The sequence below is a fragment of the Crocuta crocuta genome, unplaced genomic scaffold, assembly GCF_008692635.1.
Source record: "Crocuta crocuta isolate KB4526 unplaced genomic scaffold, BGI_CrCroc_1.0 scaffold115, whole genome shotgun sequence".
In the NCBI taxonomy this organism is placed as follows: domain Eukaryota; kingdom Metazoa; phylum Chordata; class Mammalia; order Carnivora; family Hyaenidae; genus Crocuta; species Crocuta crocuta.
In genome coordinates this window covers 7,579,615-7,589,614 of record NW_027530575.1, presented here as the reverse complement: position 1 = coordinate 7,589,614, position 10,000 = coordinate 7,579,615, and the positions used below count along the sequence as shown (strand labels likewise).

At 57.8% G+C, this 10,000-nt stretch overlaps 1 protein-coding gene across 1 annotated transcript in view; it reads left to right on the top strand.

Moving 5' to 3' along the window:
- Nucleotides 1-9,994, top strand: part of ILF3 (interleukin enhancer binding factor 3) — an 18,283-nt gene extending 8,289 nt beyond the window's left edge. The window contains exons 7-19 of the mRNA XM_077767920.1: nucleotides 432-543; nucleotides 964-1,061; nucleotides 1,630-1,741; nucleotides 1,848-1,958; nucleotides 2,234-2,433; nucleotides 2,852-3,019; nucleotides 3,461-3,598; nucleotides 3,683-3,859; nucleotides 3,959-4,174; nucleotides 5,617-5,629; nucleotides 7,532-7,897; nucleotides 8,939-9,067; nucleotides 9,691-9,994. Of these exons, the coding sequence (XP_077624046.1) occupies nucleotides 432-543; nucleotides 964-1,061; nucleotides 1,630-1,741; nucleotides 1,848-1,958; nucleotides 2,234-2,433; nucleotides 2,852-3,019; nucleotides 3,461-3,598; nucleotides 3,683-3,859; nucleotides 3,959-4,174; nucleotides 5,617-5,629; nucleotides 7,532-7,897; nucleotides 8,939-9,067; nucleotides 9,691-9,827 (1,977 nt within the window). The 3' untranslated portion in view covers nucleotides 9,828-9,994. The remainder of the gene's footprint in view (nucleotides 1-431; nucleotides 544-963; nucleotides 1,062-1,629; nucleotides 1,742-1,847; nucleotides 1,959-2,233; nucleotides 2,434-2,851; nucleotides 3,020-3,460; nucleotides 3,599-3,682; nucleotides 3,860-3,958; nucleotides 4,175-5,616; nucleotides 5,630-7,531; nucleotides 7,898-8,938; nucleotides 9,068-9,690) is intronic.
- The last annotated feature ends 6 nt before the right edge of the window (nucleotides 9,995-10,000 follow it).

Below are 10,000 nucleotides of genomic sequence, written 5' to 3'. Positions count from 1 at the left end.
GGGGGCTGGCCAGGTAGCACTTCTGTGATAGGCTCTACTCCAAGAAGAAGCATTTTTGTAGCTGCTCTTGGACAGGGCTCCACAAACCTTGGGGCCCATAAGCCAATTCTGGCCAGCTGCCAGTTTATCTGCAGCCCATAGTTGAGAGTGGTTTTTATATTTTTAAGTGGCTACATGATAAATATAAGTACCTACACAACGGCCTCATTTTGGCCTCTTGGCTCCTACGGTCTGAAAGATTTAACGGCCGTCTCTTTAAGGAAAAGTTACCAAGCCGGGCTCTAGTTGTCCTGTCTTTGGTTTAGCCTGAATTTATGAATTTGGAGTGCTCTGACATCCCCTTCCCTGTAAACACACACACAGTGACAGCTCCTGGGTGTTGGCCGAACACCTTCTGGACAGTGGAGTTAACTGTCTCTCTTGCCTTTCAGCCCCTCGAGCTTCTCTGTGAGAAGTCCATCGGCACAGCCAACAGACCCATGGGTGCCGGCGAGGCCCTGCGGAGAGTGCTGGAGTGCCTGGCGTCGGGCATCGTGATGCCAGGTTGGGGCCTTGTGCTTTGCAAGTTGCAGGGAAAGGACAGGGATTGAGGCCCCGAGGCCACTTTCTGATGGGTCCCCTGACCGGGTTAGGGCAGCAGCAGCCCCATGTCCCCCTAGGGCTGAAGCATGTGACTACCCTCTTGCACCATCATATCCAGCCCTGTGCCGGCTCCGCAGCTGTGACTCAGGGCGGATCCGGGGCAGTGGTGACCCACTCCCACGCGAGCTCCTTGCTCTGAGACACGTGGATTATTTTTCTCACGGGCTGGATGCCGAGTGGGTCACCGAGCTCAGCGAGTTTTCCAGAGCTGGGTGTGGATGGGGCGTGGGGGGTAACGCACCTGGTTCCCTCAGCCAACGCAACTCTTCCGAGATGCTAAAAGATAATCCTCTGCATATCTTCCTTGTTTCCTGCCTTCAGATGGTTCTGGCATTTATGACCCTTGTGAAAAAGAAGCCACTGATGCTATTGGGCATCTAGACAGACAGCAACGGGAAGATATCACACAGAGTGCGCAGGTATAGTCATCGCCATTGCCAACGTGAGCCCTTACCCAGTCTGTAATCACTGGCTTCCAGTTCCGTTACTGGGTATTCTCAGGGTAGCCACTGGACTCGTAGGCTCAGGTTGGGGACCAAAGGTGAAGGGATCGTGCCTGATACAGGGCGCCCCAATCTGGGCTGCTTCTTTCCCCTGGCGCCACGCGTGCTTGTCGCCTGTCCCCTCGGCCTGCTCGAGTGCTGCTTTTGGACACCGAGTTCAGCGGGGAGATGTATTTGCTGTGTGGACTGCTCCAGGGTCCTTCCCTTGCAGGCCCACCACGTGGCTCCGTGTGGCAACCAGTCCCCAGGTTGGGGTCCCCTGTATTCCTGTTGAGGGGGGTGGTCACAGGCTGGCCTTCCCCCACAGCAAGGCTGGGCCCTGGCAGTCAGGCCTTCCCCTGGCTGTTAGGGGACCCCTTGCTGTTGTAGGGGAGCCCGTTAGCAACCCCCTCAGCTCCCACCCCTTCCAGAAGGTATTAGCGAGCGCACACACCTTGGCAAGGAGCACAGGGCGGCTAAGTCAGGTCCTCTTCCCCTTCTCCAGCATGCTCTGCGGCTTGCTGCGTTTGGCCAGCTCCATAAAGTTCTGGGTATGGACCCTCTGCCTTCTAAGATGCCCAAGAAACCAAAGAATGAAAACCCAGTGGACTACACAGGTAAGCAGGCCCTGGTGCCCCGGGCCCCAGGCTGGGCGGCGGCTCAGACTCCTAGCAGAGCACAGGAGGAACTCTCAGCTGTTTCTCTCGTGGTCTCTTCCTTCAGTTCAAATCCCCCCCAGCACCACCTATGCCATTACGCCCATGAAACGGCCGATGGAGGAAGATGGGGAGGAAAAGTCTCCCAGCAAAAAGAAGAAGAAGATTCAGAAGAAAGGTACCAGCATTCGCTTCTAGCCCTTAGTTTATCTTCCATCTGGCTCAGTTAACGGGTCATCCCAGAGTGACGAGATGCTTGCCTTGGCCTTACTTTTCTCAGACGTGATAAATGTTTAAGTCCTTTTTAAAATGACAAACTGTGACGTGGATCTGGAACAAGAAGTAGGGTGGGTGGACCTGGGAGCAAGGGTGCAGGGGAGGTCGTCGGCCGCGATGCCTCCTCCCCCTGGAGCTTTGGCTGATAGTCCGGACGGTGTGGTGTTCTCTCTCCAGAGGAGAAAGCTGAGCCGCCTCAGGCTATGAATGCTCTCATGAGACTCAACCAGCTGAAGCCGGGACTGCAGTATAAGCTGGTTTCCCAGACGGGTCCGGTCCACGCCCCCATCTTCACCATGTCTGTGGAGGTAGATGGCAACTCGTTCGAGGCCTCTGGACCGTCCAAGAAGACCGCCAAGCTGCACGTGGCCGTTAAGGTAAACGTGGCGGGCAGTGTCGCTTGTTCTGAGAGCAGCAGAAGCGGTTCTGTATCTCGGGCTCCGTCAAAGCCGTTAGACGGTGTCAAAATCCCCCAGGGTGGACAGCGTGAGGCTTAGGGAGGGCGCATGAAACCCTGAGAGGAGTCGAGTTTTGAATGTGTGCCGAATCACACACGGAAGAAGAGCTTTGTTGTTGTGGCTGACAGGCGGAGAGTCCCCAGGTGTAGCTGGCCGTCAGGGTTTCGTGCTGGACGGGGAGCCAGGGGCTAGGCGAGGAAACACCCACCAGATTGCTGGATGCCACCCAGCTTCTAAGCTTCTGATTCAGGATCCTGGGGGTGGGGAGAGAGCTGGGCGGTGGACCATGGTCCTGAGCCCTCCCTCACTGGGGGCCCCGGGGGCATGCCTCCGGCAGGTGTTACAGGACATGGGCCTGCCCACCGGCGCGGAAGGCCGGGACTCCAGCAAGGGGGAGGACTCGGCTGAGGAGACGGAAGCAAAGCCGGCCGTGGTGGCCCCTCCTCCTGTGGTGGAAGCCGCTTCGACTCCCAGCGCCACCTTCCCCACAGATCCCACTGCCGAGGTGAGCACGTGGTGGGCGCCAGGGTACCCGACAAGGTGTCAGGCAGTTCTGTGTCCCCTGAGCCAGGATAATTACTGGTTCTTCTCGTTTTCCCCCAAAAGAGTACCTTCCTTTCAGTCCAGGAGCTCATACAGGGAGCTGGGCGTGAGCCTTTGAGCCACGACCCAGAGAGCCCTGCTCATGTAGACCTAGCACCTGGGGTGCAGCGGGGTGGCCCACGGTCAGTGTCAGGTCACACCCCCGAGGTCGGGTGCAGGTGGAGGCAGTCCCATTGCTGGGAGGCCCTCAGATGACTTCCAGAGGCTGAGGGCGAGGGTGGTGAGAGACAGCAGGGAGAGTGGCGTGGAGGGTGTCTTTCTTGATTTGGGGGTAGCTGCCTTCCTACGCGTGCCGGAAAGCCCTTAGCTGAGTTGTTTGGTTTTCTTTTCTGTTTTCCCTGAGAACGTAAAACAGCAGGGGCCGATCCTGACCAAGCATGGCAAGAACCCTGTCATGGAGCTCAACGAGAAGAGGCGCGGCCTCAAGTACGAACTCATCTCCGAGACTGGGGGCAGCCACGACAAGCGCTTTGTCATGGAGGTGAGCGGCCCGCTCCCCGGGAGAGGCCCCGGCCCCGGGAGAGGGAGGCGTCGGGCCCCGCTGACGCACAGCTCTTCTTCCCAGGTCGAGGTGGATGGACAGAAGTTTCAGGGTGCCGGCTCAAACAAAAAGGTGGCAAAAGCGTACGCCGCTCTTGCTGCCCTGGAGAAGCTGTTCCCCGACGCCCCCCTCGCCCTGGAAGCCAACAAGAAGAAGAGAGCCCCCGTGCCTGTGAGAGGCGGCCCGAAATTTGCTGCTAAGGTCCGCGCACGCCCCCGCCATCGCCGGCCGCGGCACGAGTCCGCCGGTGGTTGGGGCGTGAGGTGAACGTGACCGCGGTCTCTATTCTCTCCCCTGCAGCCACATAACCCTGGCTTCGGCATGGGAGGCCCCATGCACAACGAGGTGCCCCCGCCCCCCAACCTCCGAGGCCGGGGAAGAGGAGGGAACATCCGAGGGCGAGGGAGAGGGAGAGGATTTGGTGGCGCCAACCACGGAGGCTACATGAATGCCAGTAAGGACTCTGATCCTGTGTGGTCCCCGTGGGTCCCCTGGGGTGGGGGCGGGGAGGNTACAGTAAGTGTGTGTTTCTCTTGGTCTGAGGTTCGGGGAGAAGCTGCAGAGTAGCCCCCACGCTGAGTTAGAGCAGGGCAGCCCCGCAGCAGCCTCCCAGAGACTGAGGAGTGGCGCGCACCTTTCTCAGTGCTGAGGGCAGACGGTCCTCAAGCCCCTGTTATTCTGCGAGAGCGTAATTTGTTCTTTAAGTGTTAGCACACGTATTTGTGTGACTTGAAATTCCGTAAGATTAAGAATTTTAAATTTCTCTGCTTTAAGCCATGCGAAGCACCAGTCCTGTGATGATGCTTTTCCTGACAGTGCACAGCTCTTGTCTTGAGAAGGAGCCTTCACTGGGGGGTTACAGGAGCAGAGAAATCTAAAACATGAATTTCAAATGTGGCGCTCTGTGCCATTTTTCAAAAGAATTCTAATTTTTTTTCTCTGCTCTGTCTCCCCCTTTTGTAGGTGACTTTTTCACAGACTGCTACGGCTATCATGATTTTGGGTCTTCCTAGAGCATCTAAAAGTATTGCACACAAAATCAACTTTTTACTCCAATTTTCTCGAACTCCAAAACCCAAAGTGTCCGTGCTGTGCCCCTGTGCTTCACTGGGTTTCTCAACCGTGGCTTGTCACCGCAGCTTGTCTGAAACTCTAGCCTGCAGAATTTAAGACAATGGCAGTTTTTATCGTGATTTGCCTTTGAACTTGGTCATATTGAAGTTCACAATAAGTGGAAAACAATTTTCAGAGAATGCATTTTTGTGCAGAATTGCACAGAATTCTAGAGCCAGCGTTGGTCAGCGTCAAGGCAAAAGCCCACCTTTGCTTTTTATGGAAAGCATTACTTTATTTAAGAGACAGATAACGCATTTTAATCTACCTTTGTCTTAATTTACAGCAGGTTTTGTATGAATTTTTAACCTTTTAACAAATTCCCAAATCTGGTTGATGCTTTTGACAGTAATGAAAACGATTTTATCACATCTGAATCCAGAGCAACTGGCTTTTTCTTTTTTTTTCTTTTTCTTTTTTTAAATAAGCTTGTAAAACGTGGGGAACATTGTACATTGTGCTAAGTTAACCTCTCCCGCCTTTTGTAAATGCTCTGGTGGGTTCTTGTTTGGGAACGTGGGATTTTGTGGCTGGATTAGTTAGAGGTGAACTCTCAAAGGTATCCAAACTGTGCTTCCGTTATTAGTGCAGGGAACAGACAGGCTCTAAGTAAGGCAGAGAGAACGTGGAATTTTGCAAGTCGTAACCGCAGCTGCAAATGCATGGGATTCTAGAGTTTGTTTTTTTGTTTTATTTTGACGGGGCTTTAAAAATAATTGAGCAGAAAGGCTTAATACGTAGCCCAGTTCTCCAGGGAAGAGTTGGCCTCGGCGGGGCCCGTGCTGCTGGGTGTGCAGCCACGATGGGTTCCAGAAGGTCTGGGATCTTCTGCCCTCTCACCTTAGGGTGCAGGCTGGAGTTTCTGGCTTCTCCGTGTGTGCAGAGGCGCACAGAGGCAGGAGGGTTCACTGCAATCCCCGTTTCCCCGGGGCAGCCCATCTTGGGATAGGCTGCTTGGGCTCTGGTCAGCAGGCCTTTGCAGGAAGCCTGCCTTTGAGTTGACTTGCAAGATTTTGCGTTTCTTCAGCAAAAACTGGTCAAAATGGTTACTATAATTTGTTCCCAGAGGTTTGAAACATTCAGTGAAACTTTTTAAAATTTTGCATGATGTATTTTTTTTTTTTAGAAAGTTATTGTTTGAGAATAATGTCTTTTTATACCAGGAAATAGTTATCCTGAAATGACGTTGAAAACTCCCCCACCCTTTATTTTTTTTTTTAATCAATACATGTTAAAGTAACAAGTCCTCAGTACTTGGCGTCTTCATTCATTCTTATGCTTGAGGAGGGACGAGGAGGTGCTCAGTTTAGGCTGGGGGGCAGCCGAGGTGGCGGGGTTCTGAGAGGGGGTCTGAAGAGAGCCTCCTGGCCAGGCCTCCGCATGTTTGCTCTCTCGCATTGTGGGCCATGATGTCCTTCTTGGTGTTTTGGCTTTGTGATGGGGGGCGGGGTGGAGGGGTGGAGGAGGCCGCCTGAAGACAATAAACTGATGCCAGCGATCAGTTTTACCTAAATTCTTGTTCTAACAATTCAAGACATGGCGGTGTGGGGGGCACATCTCCAACGGGTGGAAGGCACGTGATGACTCCCAAATTAAAACTCTGCCCAAAAGAGGGGGCCACCCTTGATGCTAAGCATGGGAGAGAAGGATGGGTGGTGTGGGAGCTTCCCTCCCCCTCCCTCCCACCTTGGGCACGGTGGGGGGCGGGGGAGCACCGACCAGCAAAGGCCCCTGCCCTGGGAGCCAGGAGCTCCGCTGCCTCCACGTGAGCACTGGGGACTGCCCTGCTGGGGCTGAGAGCCACCCACACGCCCCGGCCTCCCCTTCCTCCCACCTGGCCTTAGCCGACCATCCCCCATCAGCCCACCGGCGTGTCTGATGGGGGGCAGGGTGTGGACATACCTGACTCTTGGGATCTACACCTGGTGACCACAGGAGGGTCTTACTGTGACATTCTCAGCCTCCGGGTCTGAGAATGTGGCGGCCTCCCTGCACGCTTGTCAATCCTGCTCGGTCGGCCTGCCCCCGGCAGCTGTGCTGGGAACAAGGAGGGGCCCTCTGGGGAGGCCGTCCGAGGCTGTAGCTCGAGGCCCAGCCCGCATGTTGTGATCCCGACTCTTTAGCCAGTCTCCTTTCCCCACGAGAATCACTCCTCACTCCTCGAGTCCTGCGTTGGCACGAGTCACCCTAGGGAGATGTCCCGGGTCGTTTGGCTAAGTCTCCTCTTGCTCTTCCAAGAACCATGTGGGACTAGTTCTTCCAAGAATGAAACCGGGTTCAGGGGCCTCATTAAGTGTCTTGGGGTCACCCAGGCCTGTGACTGCAGAGCCTCTTCCCAGCACAGCAGTGGGGGAGGTGGGGGTGGCCGGCTGCTGCTCTGGGGCTTTGCTTTCCCTGTCACCGTCGGGGACATCTGGGTAACAGCTAGTCGTGAATGTCATCTCGCTCGGAGCTCATCTCATTGTAATGTTGACATCCGCTGCAAAAGCTGCTGTTGGCGTGCTGTCCTGCCGCTGCTTGGCAAAGATCCATTGTTGTCATCAGCTGACGGGTGAGTGGAGCTGAAGGCTGGACCAGTCCACGCCAGGCTGCTTGAAGGATCGGAGCCCCTGCTCCTCGCCCTCTCGCCTCCACCGCTCTTCCCTGGCCTGGGCAGTGGGCCTGCGGGTCAGCCTTCAGGACCCACAGCCACGACCTTCCCTGTCTTTCCCCTACCCCGTCTCCCCCATCCTGTGCCTGACCCGCTGCCTTCCTGTTTAGGTCAGTTCTACAGCAACGGAGGGCATTCTGGGAATGCTGGTGGTGGCGGCGGCGGGGGCGGTGGTGGCTCCTCCGGCTACGGCTCCTACTACCAAGGCGACAACTACAACTCACCAGTGCCCCCGAAACACGCCGGGAAGAAGCAGCCCCATGGGGGCCAGCAGAAGCCCTCCTATGGCTCGGGCTACCAGTCCCACCAGGGCCAGCAGCAGTCCTACAGCCAGGGCCAGTACAGCAACTACGGCCCCCCACAGGGCAAGCAGAAGGGCTATAATCACGGACAAGGCAACTACTCCTCCTACTCAAACTCCTACAGCTCCCCCGGGGGCGGGGGCGGCTCAGACTACAGCTACGAGAGCAAATTCAGTGAGTTGGCTTCCAGGGCCCCCGGGGTCTGGCCGGGGTCCAGGCCAGCGGCGCGTCCCGTGGAGTGGCGGAAGCTCGGCTTTGCCCTGACCTCTTGCCAGGGGACTGGAAGGAAGCCGGGCGGTGCTGGCTGTCGGGTGGGCTCTAGGAAAACCCTGGAGGCAGGGGTCCCTGGCCCAGCTCTGTGCCTTTCCCTTCTCTTCCCGTCGCCCTCTCTGAAGGCAGGTCTAGCGGAGGCCCCTATAGCAAGGAGGCCTGCGGGTTGAGGCTGGGGCACAGGGGTGGAGTCTGAGTCTGGGCCAGCTGCCCAGAGAGGTGACCGGCAGGGCTCTGGAGACAGTGTTGCATCAGGCCCCTACTTCTCCCCTCCCCCTCCCCCTCCCCCTCCGTCTTGGCATGAACCCAGCAGGCTCATGAGTAGGGAAGCGTAGGTGTGCATTTGTTTTCTGGGAAGGGATGGTGGTCACCAAGGTGGCCAGGGATTTTAAATGTTTGCTTAGAGAAAGAGTGAGAGAAAGAGCGTGCGCACAAGTGGGGGAGGGGCAGAGAGAGAGTCCCAAATAGGCTCTGCGCTGTCAGCACTGAGCCCCACATGAAGCTTGATCTCATGAACCGTGAGGTCCTGACCTGAGCTGAAATCAAGAGTGGGATGCTTAACCAACCCAGCCCCAGGCACCCCCCCGGGGTGGGGACACTGGGTGCCTGGTGACAGCTGGGTAGGAGGAGAAGCTGATACGTGCCGCCCAAGCGGCAGGAAGCTTGGGTTGGAGGAGGGGGTGTGCAGACCTTGTGGGACAAGGCCTTAGAACTTGGTGACCGGGCTGCCCCAGGGCACAGGGACCTTGCGGGGTCCAGCCAGCCCAGAGCACTTCTCAGTTGAACCGATGTGTGCCGGCCCGAAGCAGTGAGGACAAGGGGGGATCTTCCCAGGTCCATGGTCTCAGCCTGGGGCCCGCCCCGGAGCCGTAGCACAAGGTTCCCGGACCGCCCCGGCTGCGTGTTGGCCAAGGCCCTCTAACCGCACTGTCTTCTCTCCCCTAGACTACAGTGGGAGTGGAGGCCGGAGCGGCGGGAACAGCTATGGCTCAGGCGGCTCGTCCTACAACCCAGGGTCACATGGGGGCTACGGCGGAGGCTCTGGGGGCGGCTCCTCATACCAAGGCAAACAAGGTGGGCCTGGATCGGCGGGTGGCACAGCACGGCCCCGGGGGTTCCGGTGGTGAGGGGCGTCGCCCAGCGTGGGCAGGTGGGCATCGCAGGCAGGGCTGCTGCAGCATGTGCCATGTGGCTTCCACGTGGGGTGGGGACAGGGACAAGGAGACCGGGACGTGGGCCCGTGGCTGCAGGCTCGCCTCCAGCTTCTCGGCGTTTCAGTAGCAGACGTCCAGATGCTGCCCTACTCCTAAAACGTTTGCACCTGTGTGGAGAAAGCTGACAGCGCTGAGGCCCCAACAGCGTGGCGGGGGGCCTGCTGCTGGGGGCTCTAGGCTCGGCCTTGTGCTCGGGCAGCCCCCCGATGCAGCCCCCGCTGCCGCCATCCGCCCCGGCCCCACCCGCACCCGTCACACTGGGGTCCCGTGCTTCCATGCCGCAGGGTGTTGGTGATGACCAGACCCGACCGTGCGGGGGAAGGCGGTGCCTGTGCTGCTGCCCCGAACCCCCCCGCTGTGACCTCACCTCAAGACATCGCGTGGGCGCACACGGCTCGGCTGTTTGTTGGCCCAGGTCCCGAGCTCTTGACTGCGGGGCGGGCCCCGCGCCCCTCGGCTCTAACCCACCCCTCTCTTCCCCAGGAGGCTACTCGTCACAGTCCAACTACAACTCCCCCGGCTCCGGCCAGAATTACAGCGGCCCTCCCAGCTCCTACCAGTCCTCACAGGGCGGCTACGGCAGAAACGCAGACCACAGCATGAACTACCAGTATAGATAAAGCCCCCCGGGGGGTGAAGATTTGTACCTTCTGCACTTCCCCCCGCGTCGTAAGATTCAGTTTTATGCATCACAGTTAACACGTCCGCCGGCCCCTCCGGGCCCCCTCCGCCCCAGCCTGTCCTCGTTGCTGTGTTGTGCGGTGCGGCGGGGGGCGCCCGGGGCCCGCCCCGT